At 41.7% G+C, this 16,906-nt stretch overlaps 1 protein-coding gene across 1 annotated transcript; it reads right to left on the minus strand.

Annotated features, from left to right (window-relative positions):
- Positions 1 to 9,725: 9,725 nt before the first annotated feature.
- LOC115171762 (NACHT, LRR and PYD domains-containing protein 1-like) lies at positions 9,726 to 14,397 on the minus strand. The gene is made up of 6 exons (XM_029728890.1): positions 14,311 to 14,397; positions 13,313 to 13,642; positions 12,969 to 13,174; positions 10,840 to 11,084; positions 10,522 to 10,641; positions 9,726 to 9,914 (listed from the first exon to the last, which is right to left on the minus strand). The coding sequence occupies exons 2-6, from the start codon at positions 13,369 to 13,371 to the stop codon at positions 9,759 to 9,761; spliced, it is 786 nt and encodes a 261-aa protein (XP_029584750.1). The 5' UTR covers positions 13,372 to 13,642; positions 14,311 to 14,397; the 3' UTR covers positions 9,726 to 9,758.
- Between the last annotated feature and the right edge of the window lie 2,509 nt (positions 14,398 to 16,906).

The following is a 16,906-nucleotide window of genomic DNA, read 5'->3' on the forward strand; positions in this document are numbered from 1 at the left end:
GTAATAATGATGTTAATTATAAACAGTGATTTCCTTTCAGTTACAGTTGCTGTGCACCTGAAGTATGTAAACATTAAGACTGAGTTTCACCAAAACCATAAAAACTCCACACACACGTTACCGGAATCGCCTCATTACCGCCTATCAGAATAAGCCTAGATGTAGGCTATTGTTTTAATGTGTATTTCACACTATGTTGGTGGCGGAATCGGACTGTAATGCTTGTATGGATATCATCCCCAATACATGTTCATGACATCACCACCACACTTACAAAAAATGTAAAATTTGAGCTTAAATTTCATGTGAAACCATATTTTCAAAGTTCACATGTTAACACCACCTTTTCACATGTGATTTTCAGTTTTCAGTGGTTTGCATTTTCACGTGAAAAACTTTTACGTGAAAATCACATTTGCCGTTTCACATGTAAAACAACCCCACATGTGAAAATGTCACTTTCACATGTGGAATTGCACTTTCACGACACACGCTCACACACACACACACACACACACACACACGCTCTCACACACACACACACACACACTGTGATGCCTAGCTTTTGTCTTTGTTCAGTTGGGCTTAGAGGACTCTCTCCCTCTGGTTCATGGTGCTGACCATTTATCAATCGAAATGGTCTCTGCAGATCAATGTGTTTTGTGTGTGGTTCGTGCAAATTAATATATCTGGTTGACAGTTGAATATACTGCTGTCTTCTTATGTATTTTGCTCTATGACAGAGACGTGCTCCATGACAGAGACGTGCTCCATGACAGGGACGTGCTCCATGACAGGGACGTGCTCCATGACAGGGACGTGCTCCATGACAGGGACGTGCTCCATGACAGGGACGTGCTCCATGACAGGGACGTGCTCCATGACAGAGACGTGCTCCATGACAGAGACGTGCTCCATGACAGAGACGTGCTCCATGACAGAGACGTGCTCCATGACAGAGACGTGCTCCATGACAGATACATGCTCTATGACATAGACATGCTCTATGACACTCCATGTTTGAGATGTAGCTGATACACAAGCCTATTGTAGAGTCTTACAAGAGCCCATTCATTATGTACAGCGATGTAGCAGCCTTTCAGAAGAATGAGCTAGACCTAGATTATCTATTGGTCGATGTGAGAAAACATGAAATGGAAACCAAAGTAACCTATCAGCTTGAGGTACACTGTGTGGACGGTCTTTTCTGAACCAGCTCAGCCAACACTAACCTCAAGGTCAACCATGTGAAAACCATGACTTTAATTTATGCTCATATAAACCTGCTTTTAAAAGCAGTAGGTTACAGCAACATATAGCCTCTTGCAGGTTGATTTTGTAGTTGTGTGGTATTTCTGCATCCTCTTTGAAATGTTAGTGTTATTAGATACAAAAAGTGCTTTGTTTTGTACATTTGCAACATGGTTGACAAAGCCCTTGGCACTATTTTCCATGCTTGTTGTGTAACCTTCTCATTGGCTGATGAGGTTCATCAATATCAGGTGTGATGAGACCTGGGTGTGGCCGCCCAGAGGAAGGAGCAGATGAGAGGAAATAGAGCTGTTGGTTTTGATTTGACATCTAAGTTTGACCCAGTTTTTGAAGAATAATTTATAGTTTGATGCCCAGTTTCCCCCTGACTTTCTCCTGCCACTTTCTAGTTGTAAGTATTTACTGTCCTGTTGATGAACGTTGGGTGATGTTTGTCCATCTGGTTCACTAATCTACATGTTGAGTGGGCCTTGTCTTTTTCTAACTCTAAGGAACAGAGAAAACAGATACTGTACTGTTACCTGGTGATGGTTTGCTCATTTCCACATTTGTCAGCTCAACCTGGATTGTTAGAACCTGTGTATAATGTGTTAGGCAGAGCTCCTTATGCTCCTGTTTAAACCTGGTTGTGGTATAGTATGGCAGTGTTACATGTTGATAATATACATTTAGCATGATGTATTTCTTGTAATAAGACCCATGATAATTGGAATTTGAAAATGAATTCTAAATCACGTTGAACGTTGGTATTGATCATATAGTAGCTATTTTGTTAGTACAATCATTAACCCTCCTCACCCTAAACACTACACCATGTTGTTTCATGTGAAGGGAATCACCACACCATAATTATTTTGGGACTTTTCGGACTTTTCGGACTTTTCGGAAAATCTGACTTTTCGGACTTTTCGGACTTTTCGGACTTTTGGGAAAATCGGACTTTTCGGACTTTTCGGAAAATCTGACTTTTCGGAAAATCTGACTTTTTCGGACTTTTCGGACTTTTGGGAAAATCGGACTTTTCGGAAAATCGGACTTTTAACAGGACTAACAGGACATGATTTTCAAACTTCCCCTTTCCCCCGCAATGGACATGTCAGGCAAAAATTTAACAATACTCAAAAATACAGTAAATTGAAAATTACTAAATTATAACTATTAGGTTATGACATCACAATTACATATTTTGGTTAAATAGTCAAATGGAAAGAAACATCCAGATATTATTTCTGCATAAAAGCATGTATAAAACAAGTAACCAATAATTCAAGGATAAATAGCCACATCAGTCCCTTGAATTAAACCAAACCATCAACAAGTTATTAGTAAACTAAAATAAAAAGCTCTCAATAACTGTAGTAGCTCAAGGAATATGCATCCATTCAATAGCAGACATAGGATGGTAAGTTGGTGGTTGAAGTTATCCCTCTAGTGGTGTGGGGGCTGTGCTTTGGCAAAGTGGGTGGGGTTATATCCTGCCTGTTTGGCCCTGTCCGGGGGTATCATCGGATGGGGCCACAGTGTCTCCTGACCCCTCCCATCTCAGCCTCCAGTATTTATGCTGCAGTAGTTTATGTGTCGGGGGCTAGGGTCAGTCTGTTATATCTGGAGTATTTCTCCTGTCTTATCCAGTGTCCTGTGTGAATTTAAGTATGCTCTTTCTTTCTTTCTTTCTTTCTTTCTTTCTTTCTTTCTTTCTTTAGTTCTTTCTTTAGTTCTTTCATTCTCTCTCTCGGAGGACCTGAGCCCTAGGACCATGCCTCAGGACTACCTGGCATGATGATTCCTTGCTGTCCCCATTCCACCTGCCCATGCTGCTGCTCCAGTTTCAACTGTTCTGCCTGCGGCTATGGAACCCTGACCTGTTCACCGGACGTGCTACCTGTCCCAGACCTGCTGTTTTCAACTCTCTAGAGACAGCAGGAGTAGTAGAGATACTCTCAATGATCGGCTATGAAAAGCCAACTGACATTTAATCTTGAGGTGCTGACTTGTTGCACCCTCGACAACTACTGTGATTATTATTATTTGACCATGCTGGTCATTTATGAACATTTGAACATCTTGGCCATGTTCTGTTATAATCTCCACCCGGCACAGCCAGAAGAGGACTGGCCACCCCTCATAGCCTGGTTCCTCTCTAGGTTTCTTCCTAGGTTTTGGCCTTTCTAGGGAGTTTTTCCTAGCCACCATGCTTCTACACCTGCATTGCCTGCTGTTTGGGGTTTTAGGCTGGGTTTCTGTACAGCACTTTGAGATATCAGCTGATGTAAGAAGGGCTATATAAATACATTTGATTTGATACTTACTAAACATCTGTGTAATAAAGGACTTTTTGATTGTCATGAATCCTGCTTCCTGAGCCTGTTTTCTGCCTGAGTTGCCTGTTTTCTGTCTTGGAGTCTGTTTCCTGAGGTTCCTGAACGCACCCTGTCTGGTTGCCGGGCGACGAAGCTAGGCGGGTGTCACGTCCTGACCAGTAATAGGGGTTATTTGTTATTGTAGTGTGGTCAGGACGTGGCAGGGGGTATTTGTTTTATGTGGTTCGGGCTGGTGGTGTTAGTAGTAGGGTGTTTGATTTATTATTCCGGGTTTTGGGCACTCTTCTATGTTAATGTATTTCTATGTTCAGTCTAGTCATTTGTATTTCTATGTTTAGTTAATTGGGGGTTGGACTCCCAATTGGAGGCAGGTGTTTTCTCGTTGCCTCTGATTGAGAGTCCTATAAATAGGTATGTGTTTGTGTTAGTATTTTGTGGGAGATTGTTCTTGTTTAGCTGTATGTTGCCTGATAACTGTCAAGTTCGTTTGTGTTTTTTCTATACGTGTTTGTTTTGGTTTTTCCTTCTTTGTCCGTTTAATAAAAGAAGATGAGTGTACACTTCCCTGCTGCGTCTTGGTCTCAACCCTACGACAACCGTGACAGCGGGAGATCTCTCGATTACCAGTACCTGCATCTCATCAGCAATCTGCACACCTGGTCCTGATCGTCACCTCTCCACTTCATAAGCTCTGACATCCAGACCTGACATCCATTCCCTGCCGGATCTTTAGCAACGAACAGTATGTTGTGTCAGCGTATCAGCCTCAAGTTTACTAGAATTAGTTTTGTTGTTCTGTATTTTTTTGCTTGCCGTGTACTCACCTCCGTTTACTCTGTCTACAGTCATTCTCCCGGAACATTCACCCCACCCCTGCCTGGTTGTCGGTGGCTTCTGTGACATCATTGGATCTGCCTATTCACTCTCACCAACTCACTTCCGCTGCCCGCTCCGTCTCCTGGATTATTCTGCTTTCACATTTGAGTCTGTAAATAAATAATCACCTTCGTTCTACTCACCTGGTCCTGGTCTGCTTCTGGGTTCTGCTTCAGAGAATCATGACATTGATAAGATATGAAAATTGAGACCAATTAAATAAAAAGAAGGATATGACAATACTCAACATTGCATATAATGTTCTGCCTACACCGTTTCCATAGAGGCTTGCTTTTCCAAAAGGAGAGTAAGGCAACATTTCAGAGAAATATAATGGAAACGTTGGTAAACAGCAACAATTGGACCATCACAAGGTTAAAGTTTGCCCTCTAGGATATGTATTTTCCTTCTATCTCTGTGGTGGCTGGACCTGTGTAGGCTACAGTGCCACCAGAGTACAGAGTAGTCAGTCAGAAATATACAATCTGACTATTAGTAACATGACTCTGCACCCTTCTGGTTCAACACATTTGTAGAAAATGAATGGTGATTAACGTCAACATTTCAACAATTAAAATAGTAATTTATATTCACTACATTAATATAAGTGAATGAGAGAAATGAGGAAATGCACCACCCTATTACATAGAAAAAAATGAATTACAAACACAAAAGACATTTAAAAATGAACATGGTTACAAATGAAAACACTAGGACACACTACTAGCATGAAGAAATCTGGTGTGTTTGTGGTAACATTCCACTCCTTGCCACTCCTTGGTGCATTTATCAAGAAGGCACGCCAGCGCCTGTTCTTCCTCAGGTGGCTGAAGAAAACTTGGCACCCGTTTCTACAGATGTACCATTGAGCTGCATACTGACTGGCTGTATCACCGCCTGGTACGGCAGCTGCATCCCTCTCCACCACAAGGCTCTACAGAGGGTGGTGAAGGCTGCAAAGTTCATCACTGGGGGTGAGCTCTGAAGCATTAAAACTGCTGAACAGCTTATCAATGACTGTCTACCTGCAATCACTGGCTGTCTACGCACAGCACTCCACACATTCCCACCCACACAAACTCACACACACCCACATTCATTAATTTACAAGCACACACACTCACACAGTGTATCCTGTGCACGTGACAAATAAACGTCTTTTTGATTTTGATTGATTCTTGACATGCCGTAAATAGTCTGTTTGGCATGACAAGAAGTGTCAAGTAGTGGAATGTTAGCACAAACACAAGACTATAACAGCTTTAACTTTAAATCATCATAGACTTCCTGCTGTCAGTCTTATCTCCCAACACTCCAATGCAGATTAGGAGCATAGTGACTGTAGTATTCTGACATCCTGCTCTGGAAGAGGGACCGCTTGCTGCCCTTTGTTCAGCGGTCGAGAACCATCCCAGGCCATCCCATTCATCAGCGGGAAGCTGCTGCTGCCATTGGTAGAAGAATGGGATTAGACATGTTACTGTAAATGTACATACTTCCCATCAAAATACATAAGAATACACACTATGAGAATACACTCTGAATACACACATAAAAATACACACTATGAGAATAAACACTATGAGAATAAACACTATGAGAATACACACTATGAGAATACACACTCTGAGTACACACATACAGGGGCGGAAATCCCGGGAGGAACACGACCCCCCCATCCTGGGAAAATATGATTTGTCCCCCCCAATATATCACTGATACATAACTATGGAATTTAAATAATATTAATAATACGCAATGAAAGCAATTGTGCTGATTATAGACACTTAATAGTGCGTTTTTAAGTTTCAAAAGTTTGCAACCCCCCCACCCTTTGCCTCACAATGGTTTGATCCACTGCCAGTTCCTTAGCTTGCTAGGTAACAGAGAGGTCGTATCCACTGTCTGAAAGGCACTCAACGAACGTAACTGACGTGAGGTTAATCCAGTCAATCGCGCACACACACTAGCTGAATATGCAGAGCTAGCGCGCAAATATTAACTATTAAGCTAGCTAGTACCTATTCCATTTATGTGGCGTCGTCAAAGATGGAATCAGCATGCAGATGATGTAAGTTAGTGCTTCAAAGTCCCTGTGATAAGATTAGCGATAAACTGAAATCCAAACTGAACAGAACTACACTCTCTTCTACCATTGTCTTAAATATATTTAATGGTCTCGTTGCAAAAGCTAAATTGTCGCAAGGGAACTTTTATTTATTTATTTATTTTATTTCACCTTTATTTAACCCGGGTAGCAAAGATTATAGCAAACACCACTGAAACTGAATTGGTGCTCGCTAGCTTTGCAAATTCAGCTATTGTTGGAAGCCAGCCAATATGAAACAAACTATTAAAATTACAAAAGGTTGCAGCATATGTTGTGTAAATGGTGAACTCATACAGCTGTCAACTCTTGTCATTTTAATCCATTTCACATTTGCTAGCTACCTGTTAGATCGAAGCCCAAATAGAATGATTGAAGATGATAGAAGCCCATCTCCTACTGTAAATAACCTACACACTGTGTGTGTAGCCAGCCAGCCAGCCAGCCAGCCAGGTAGAAAAATGGCAGAAAAATAAAAGAAGGACATCAGAGTATTTTTCAATACACCAAAACGCATAGTAATAACCCTAGTAGCCTAATATCTCAAAGACTAGTTGATAAAATGTTCATAAGAAAGAAATGAAATTCTAATGGAAATGTTTCACAATGATGTCATTAGGCAGAGCAGGCAACAGATGGCACACAGACAGCAGAGTTGGGGACAGATATGCAGGGACAGACTGGCAGAGACAGGGAGTCTCAGGTAAGTTTGTTGAGTCTTTGTTTGGCAACATTATGAAAGGTTCTCAATTTTTTGACTTGTAAAATAGGAACATAATTGGAAAATGCCATGGATAACCCCACTCTCAACTTAAACTGGTGACTGAACTAAGATTTGTTAAAGGCAATGGTATTGCTGTTGTGTAGTTTTGGGTACCGGTAGTTAGGAGTACGGCAAACACCTTATTTATTTGGTTCCTCAATACATTTACCATATTACAATGTAGGCTATGTGTTACAGCACTATTTTTGGTGTCCCCCTCAGGAATTGCTCTTGAGAAAATGTTATGTAATTGTCCACTCCAAAGTTGATATCAGATTTCGCCCCTGCACACATATGAATACACGCTCTGTCCACAAAACTGCACTGGACTCTGCAATAATACCTTACAATATTATATCAGGAATTATCTGGGAACTGATCTTTAAATGTACTGTATGATGTCTGTAAGAGGGCAGTGATTATTTATGCAACAAAATAATGGGGGGAATGCAATGCACACAATGCTGCAATATAGATAACACGATGAAATGAGTTGAATATCTGATGGACAGACAAATAGTCCATGTCTGAAATACGATGGTTATTTTGGGAAACTTTGCAAATTACAGGGGCCGTTCTAATTTCCTAGCTATTCATCGTGGGAGAGCAATTTTTTATTTTATTTTTTTATTTCACCTTTATTTGAATACAGTTTAAATGAGTAGGGGTGAGGGGTGTACAGTGTGTTGAATACAGTTTAAATAAGTAGGGTGTGAGGGGTGTACAGTGTGTTGAATACAGTTTAAATAAGTAGGGGGTGAGGGGTATACAGTGTGTTGAATACAGTTTAAATGAGTAGGGGTGAGGGGTGTACAGTGTGTTGAAAACAGTTTAAATAAGTAGGGGGTGAGTGGTTTACAGTGTGTTGAATACAGTTTAAATGAGTAGGGGTGAGGGGTGTACAGTGTGTTGAATACAGTTTAAATGAGTAGGGGGTGAGGGGTGTACAGTGTGTTGAATACAGTTTAAATAAGTAGGGGGTGAGGGGTATACAGTGTGTTGAATACAGTTTAAATGAGTAGGGGTGAGGGGTGTACAGTGTGTTGAAAACAGTTTAAATAAGTAGGGGGTGAGTGGTTTACAGTGTGTTGAATACAGTTTAAATGAGTAGGGGTGAGGGGTGTACAGTGTTGTATACAGTTTAAATGAGTAGGAGTGAGGGGTGTACAATGTTGAATACAGTTTAAATGAGTAGGGGGTGAGGGGTGTACAGTGTGTTGTATACAGTTTAAATAAGTAGGGGTGAAGGTTGTACAGTGTGTTGTATACAGTTTAAATAAGTAGGGGTGAGGGGTGTACAGTGTGTTGAATACAGTTTAAATAAGTAGGGGGTGAGGGGTGTACAGTGTGTTGTATACAGTTTAAATAAGTAGGGGTGAGGGGTGTACAGTGTGTTGTATACAGTTTAAATAAGTAGGGGTGAGGGGTGTACAGTGTGTTGAATACAGTTTAAATGAGTAGGGGTGAGGGGTGTACAGTGTTGTATACAGTTTAAATGAGTAGGGGTGAGGGGTGTACAGTGTTGAATACAGTTTAAATGAGTAGGGGTGAGGGGTGTACAGTGTGTTGAATACAGTTTAAATAAGTAGGGGGTGAGGGGTGTACAGTGTGTTGAATACAGTTTAAATGAGTAGGGGTGAGGGGTGTACAGTGTGTTGTATACAGTTTAAATGAGTAGGGGTGAGGGGTGTACAGTGTGTTGAATACAGTTTAAATGAGTAGGGGTGAGGGGTGTACAGTGTTGTATACAGTTTAAATGAGTAGGGGTGAGGGGTGTACAGTGTGTTGTATACAGTTTAAATGAGTAAGGGTGAGGGGTGTACAGTGTTGAATACAGTTTAAATGAGTAGGGGTGAGGGGCGTACAGTGTTGTATACAGTTTAAATGAGTAGGGGTGAAGGGTGTACAGTGTGTTGAATACAGTTTAAATGAGTAGGGGTGAGGGGTGTGCAGTGTGTTGAATACAGTTTAAATGAGTAGGGGTGAGGGGTGTACAGTGTTGTATACAGTTTAAATGAGTAGGGGGTGAGGGGTGTACAGTGTGTTGAATACAGTTTAAATGAGTAGGGGGTGAGGGGTGTACAGTGTGTTGTATACAGTTTAAATGAGTAGGGCGTGAAGGGTGTACAGTGTGTTGAATACAGTTTAAATGAGTAGGGGGTGAAGGGTGTACAGTGTGTTGAATACAGTTTAAATGAGTAGGGGTGAGGGGTGTACAGTGTGTTGTATACAGTTTAAATGAGTAGGGGTGAGGGGTGTACAGTGTGTTGTTTACATTTTAAATGAGTAGGGGTGAGGGGTGTACAGTGTGTTGTATACAGTTTAAATGAGTAGGGGTGAGGGGTGTACAGTGTGTTGTATACAGTTTAAATGAGTAGGGGTGAGGGGTTTACAGGTTCATAACCAACTGGCATTTGATCTAACCTGTTGGAATTAGACACTCCCACACTATTTGGTCATTACTTCCTCTGTCTAAAAGACTCTGTCTGATGTTCTCTTTCCCCGACATGCCGTCTAAAAACACCTGAAATATGGGGTGGAAGTTTGGGCTATAGTCATAGTCAAACTGCCCACTCTGAAACAGAAAATGAAAAAGAATATTAGCCAAATATAGACATCAACAGAGAGCTAGAATTACTGTATCTGACCATATAGCACTTAGAACTTGTTATCCTGTGGGAACTTCATGGTGTCAGGTACATGCACATAAAAACCACACATCATACCCAACACCACAAACCAGCACATTATAAAGGAATACTTACACTGAGTGTACAAAACATTAAGGACACCTTACTAATATTGAGTCACACCCCTTCTTCCCACAGTTGTGTCAAGTTGGCTGGATGTCCTTTGGGTGGTGGATCATTCTTGATACACACGGTAAACTGTTGAGCATGAGAAACCCAGAAGTTTTGTAGTTCTTGACACAAGCTAACTACTGTACCATACCCCGCTCAAAGGCACTTAAATATTTTGTCTTGCCCATTCACCCTCTGGATGGCACACATACACATATCTAAATTCTTTAACCTGTCTCCTCCCCTTCATCTATACTGATTGAAGTGGATTTAACAAGATTCATCTGGTCAGTCAATGTCATGAAAAGAGCAGATGTTCCTAATATTTTGAACACTCAGTGCATATAGGAATGTATGGCTGTATGTGATGACCATGCTTACTGTTGGCTGTATCCTAGAATTTGCCACCAGCTCACAGCAGAGACCATATTTTCCTCTAGGACTCAATGTGCAGTTGGAGCTGGATTGAATGAAAGTACTCCCTTTCTGTTGATGTTCCACCTTCAAAGAATAAAGGTGCATTACTTCAGTGAAACTGATCAAATACATTCACAATAACACTTCTGAGAGAAATCAAGTAATGGTAATGAACCATTTTACCACCATTTATCCAGCTAGAACAATATCTACATTCAATTTCATTCTACAAAACAGCGGTTGCAGTGTGCAGAATGAATTCCTTTATACTGTAAATATTACCTCACAAAGTGGCACATTCTTGGGCAACAACATAACATTCAGCATGCGCTGCTGGGGTCTGTTCCCTTGTGGTCGGAAGAACAGCAGCACCTGGCTTCGGACCGGGAGGAAGGAGAACACATCCCTGATGAGGCCAAAGAGGGAGAGGTGTGTGATGTTTATAATCACGTGTGTAGCAGTCGTCTTCAGTGGCTGAACAATCTCCATGCTGCCATCAGTAACATGGGCTACGGACAATTTCTCATCCTTCTCTGCAGAATAAGAACAATGCTTTAATTGACTGAAAATAATGCTTTAATTTACTGTAAGTCTCATCCAAAGTATGTATTATTATTTAATGTATTATTCAGTGGTATTGTCATGTCATACCCATTTTATTATTGTATTATTAGAACAAACTTGATATTGTATATTAAAACAATCAATATACTGAAATGATGCATCACTTACCATCACACATACAGTGACGCATCACCATCACATATACAGTGATGCATCACTTACCATCACACATACAGTGATGCATCACTTAGCATCACACATACAGTGATGCATCACTTACCGTCACACATACAGTGATGCATAACTTACCATCACACATACAGTGATGGATCACTTACCATCACACATACAGTGATGCATCACTTACCATCACACATACAGTGATGCATCACTTACCATCACACATACAGAATGACCTTCTTGATCCAAATCAGTCAGGTTTCAAGACTGGTCATTCAACTGAGACTGCTCTTCTCTGTGTCACGGAGGCTCTCCGCACTGCTAAAGCTAACTCTCTCTCCTCATCCTTCTAGACCTATCTGCTACCTTTGATACTGTGAACCATCAGATCCTCCTCTCCACCCTCTCTGAGTTGGGCATCTCCGGCGAGGCTCGCTCACTCTTAGATTGCGTCCTACCTGACAGGTCGCTCCTACCAGGTGGCGTGGCGAGAACCCATCTCCGCACCACGTGCTCTCACCACTGGTGTCCCCCAGGGCTCAGTTCTAGGCCCTCTCCTATTCTCGCTACACACCAAGTCACTTGGCTCTGTCATATCCTCACATGGTCTCTCCTATCATTGCTACGCAGACGACACACAATTAATCTTCTCCTTTCCCCCTTCTGATAACCAGGTGGCGAATCGCATCTCTGCATGTCTGGCAGACATATCAGTGTGGATGACGGATCACCACCTCAAGCTGAACCTCGGCAAGACGGAGCTGCTCTTCCTCCCGGGGAAGGACTGCCCGTTCCATGATCTCGCCATCACGGTTGACAACTCCATTGTGTCCTCCTCCCAGAGTGCTAAGAGCCTTGGCGTGACCCTGGACAACACCCTGTCGTTCTCCGCTAACATCAAGGCGGTGACCCGATCCTGTAGGTTCATGCTCTACAACATTCGCAGAGTACGACCCTGCCTCACACAGGAAGCGGCGCAGGTCCTAATCCAGGCACTTATCATCTCCCGTCTGGATTACTGCAACTCGCTGTTGGCTGGGCTCCCTGCCTGTGCCATTAAACCCCTACAACTCATCCAGAATGCCGCAGCCCGTCTGGTGTTCAACCTTCCCATGTTCTCTCACGTCACCCTGCTCCTCTGCACACTCCACTGGCTTCCAGTTGAAGCTCGCATCTGCTACAAGACCATGGTGCTTGCCTACGGAGCTGTGAGGGGAACGGCACCTCCGTACCTTCAGGCTCTGATCCGTCCCGACAACCAAAGAAGGGCACTGCGTTCATCCACCTCTGGCCTGCTCGCCTCCCTACCTCTGCGGAAGCACAGTTCCCGCTCAGCCCAGTCAAAACTGTTCGCTGCTCTGGCACCCCAATGGTGGAACAAGCTCCCTCACGACGCCAGGACAGCGGAGTCAATCACCACCTTCCGGAGACACCTGAAACCCCACCTCTTTAAGGAATACCTGGGATAGGATTAAGTAATCCTTATAACCCCCCCCCCCCAAAAAAAATATATAGATGTACTATTGTAAAGTGGTTGTTCCACTGGATATCATAAGGTGAATGCACCAATTTGTAAGTCACTCTGGATAAGAGCGTCTGCTAAATGATGTAAATGTAATACAGTGATGCATCACTTACCATCACACATACAGTAATGCATCACTTACCATCACACATACAGTGTGGGAGATGCAGTTGGAGGACAGACTGCTCAGGACAGTCAATGCTGAATAGGGGTCCTGCTGGTGTCATGGAGCCCAGGAAGCTGCTGTCCCATTGAGTCATCATGTAAACCACATTTCCCTTCCCTTCCATCAGAAACACCAGTCCAGTGGAACTGCACTGGAAAAGACCTGCCTTGGGGCATTGAAGCCTGCGAGGCAGACGAAGGGCAAAGATGACAGTTGTAAACTTTTTGGGGGAATAAAAAGAGTCAAGCACTCTTTTGGTGAACATGAGCATAGGAAAAGGCCATGATGAAGTAGTGGACGTTTCAGTAATCAATAGTTACCTATATGTAGGGTTGTGGTTATGTGTTGTACGTTCTTTGTCAATCTCAGGATTTAACATTGTTACACCTGTTGGCACCTGTAACAGAAAATGGAAGACCAGGCAACCCTAGTACATGGGATCAAATACTCTCAGACTGAATTCCTATGGTTTAGATGTGGTTTATCAACTCACCACAAACATACCTGCACACACTTCCCACCATTCCCAGACTGCGATTCGGTAGTTTTTGTGTGTAAATCCAGTCTTGGAGTGAATTGTACTGTACCAGAGCAATCCATCAGTTTCTCATAGTACATCTTCATCTTGTTATACTCCACAGTGACATCATCTGAATAAGAGAAAGGATTCAGGACAAGCATCAGCTTTTAAAGGAGAAGTTCAGGATTTTAGAACTTGATGTTAGATATTGGCCAAATCCCCTGAAATCAACTCTGTATTTGGTTTGATGTTACTTTAAGGGGATTTGACTATTTCATTTTAAGAAGAAAAAACACATGCTCAAATGTCTCCATTATTTATATTGTTTGTTAGCTTGTGGTGGCTAAAGTTAGCTGAAGTTTGTAGTGGCTGTTTAAAGAAAACCACGCATGGATTACAGTTTCTCCTGGCTCATAGACTACTTTTAGGGTGATGAACCATCTAACATCAAGTTGTAAAATCCTGAACTTCTCCTTTAAGTAAAAAGCTATCTAGCTGTCATCCAATATTGGGGTTTCTTTAGTCATTTTAAGCTGCCATGGACAAAAATCCTGAAATGTTTTTGTGTTGTTGTCTTACTTTTTTATAACCCAACATATAAAGGGTTATTACTCAATTGTTTACAAACAACAAGATTGTAAGTAATGTGAGTAATGTATAACTTGAAAACATTTACTTATGACAAGCTAAATGCAGCTCAAAATAAAGTGGACATGGTTTCCAGTCTTGTTCTGACGAGTACTTGATTTGATTTAAACTATATTGGAATATGTAAAGCATTTGGTCCGTTTAATTTACCTGGGAGAAACGAGCTGTTGGGGGTCTTCAGTGAGAGATCCATGGATTCTTGTAGTTCACACTTCAGCTGCATCATGATGCGATCCTAATGTAGCACAGAAATTATTATTTAGTCCACTCTCACATTAACTGATGATTGTACTTTACCACAATCAAGTCTAAATGCTGTGCACCAGGTGTTTATAAACTAGGTTCTTCTTGAGTGCATTTTGGTGTGCTTTCAAGCCGCAAATATTTTAATTCAGCAAGTGTGATCATAATTGGTATGGTGACTGTGGAAACATGCAAGTACTAACCTAGACCCATCTGAAAATGCTTCTGTGTGAAAGCAGAATGACAATTGCAACAGCACATTTACTTTTAGCAAACATCAATCCATCTGCTGTGTAAACTGAAGGGTTGTTACATGTACAGACATTTCCCAACTGTACTTCATTTGAATGCTAACATACATGCCAAATGCTGCTATTCAAGGTGATATGGGCTGGAAACCTATATGGCATCACCAGTGGCTATGCATTTTGCACCATGCCAAATTAACATCTATGTAAAAGTATATTATTAAGGGCTTGCAATGTTGCTACTGCAAAGAAAGATGTTATATACAATGTCAAATCAATCCCAGAACAAAAGCAAAGGACTTTGTGAAGATGCTGGAGGAAATAGGTAAAAAAGTATCTATATCCACAGTAAAACGAGTCCTATTTCGACATAACCTGAAAGGCCGCTCAGCAAGGAAGAAGCCACTGCTCCAAAACCGGCATAAAAAAAACAGACTACAGTTTGCAACTGCACATGGGGACAAAGATCGTACTTTTTGGAGAAATGTCCTCTGGTCTGATGAAACAAATAAAACTGTTTGGCCATAGTGACCATCCTTATGTTTGGTGGAAAAAGGGGGAGGCTTGCAAGCCGAAGAACCCCATCCCAACCGTGAAGCACGGGGGTGGCAGTATCATGTTGTGGGGGTGCTTTGCTGCAGGAGGGACTGGTGCACTTCACAAAATAGATGGCTTCATGAGGATGGAAAATGATGTGGATATATTGAAGCAACATCTCAAGACATCAGTCAGGAAGTTAAAGCTTGGTCGCAAATGAGTCTTCCAAATTGACAATGACCCCAAGCATACTTCCGAAGTTGTGGCAACAACAGGTGTAGACTAACAGTGTGTAGACTAACAGTGAAATGTTTTCAATACAGAGAGAGAGATAAAATAAATAATAGAAACATAATAACACAAGGAATAAATACACAATGATTAATGATAGCTTTGCTATATACACAATGGAGTGGCTGTGTGTTTTTTTCAGAGTTCCACCATAAATCCAGAGAATGCCAGACTTTGATGACAAAATTTGCCCACAAAGGACCACCTCGCCACCTTCACAAGGTGAGTCCAAAAATGTCTTGTATGCTGCTGCATAAATGATGTAATATGTAAGGGAGAAACGTACACTGTAGCCAATAAAGTAATACTAAGTGTATGTTGTGTAGTAAGCTGTTAGTAGCCCATGTGCCTCACCCTAATAATTTGGTGTATTTTCACCAACGTGGTATTGTAAACACATCGTTCGTGGCTCGGTGTGTGCTTGTTTGGCTACTTTATTTTGTACAGCTTTGACAGTGCTACTGATAGTATTTGTGGTGCTTGGCTTGCACGTGCAAATTCAGCACACACAGCATTATATAATGTAATTGTGTTCTTTGATGTGTCAAATTAAAAGCTTATTTAACACATATAGAGTTATATGACGTGTATCTTTTTTGACACGCAAAGACCCAAATGGTGTTCAATGTGCCTCGCCCTAATAATTTGGTCTATTTTCACCTCTTAATTTCGCCTACTGTTCTAACTTGGTGGTGCACAAATAGCCTATAACCTGTTTTAGAGAAATGTAATCATTGAATATTGTAAGAGCTTTCATTGTCTGTTTATATGCCCCATTTATTTATCCTATGGTTCTGACGTGTACAGGGAATACACTGTAATGTTCTGAATTCTGTCACTGTACATTTCAAAAGTGCTGAACAAATAGTTATATTGACTACGTCCGTCGTCGCTTTCTCATTAATGTCTTAATCGAAATTATGGATTGCCTCTTATCCGCTTGTCGCCCCCTTATGCCATAGTTTGTACATCTCAATTGTCAGTAGAAACCACATTTGTTTAAGCAATTCTGCCATATCAGCTATGTTTAATGTGTAGTAACTTTGCTGGCATGCATCCCACTTTTTTTGTTTGTTTGCCCCACCAAGATTTACATGCTAAAATCGCCACTGGCTCAGATCAAGATTGAATAAGTAAAATTCCACTGAACCCTGCTAGAACCTTATGTTCCAGCCTAAGGTATCATTGACTTAGTGGTGCTATCACTTCCTCATTGGCTCTTGTCACACATGTCTTCTCTGACTCTAGCACTCCGGCTGAAAGGCTCTTGTCACACATGTCTTCTCTGACTCTAGCACTCCGGCTAAAAGGCTCTTGTCACACATGTCTTCTCTGACTCTAGCACTCCGGCTGAAAGGCTCTTGTCACACGTCTTCTCTGACTCTAGCACTCCGGCTGAAAGGCTCTTGTCAGACATGTCTTCTCTG

Source organism: Salmo trutta, chromosome 32 (assembly GCF_901001165.1).
Source record: "Salmo trutta chromosome 32, fSalTru1.1, whole genome shotgun sequence".
Classification (NCBI taxonomy): Eukaryota; Metazoa; Chordata; class Actinopteri; order Salmoniformes; family Salmonidae; genus Salmo; species Salmo trutta.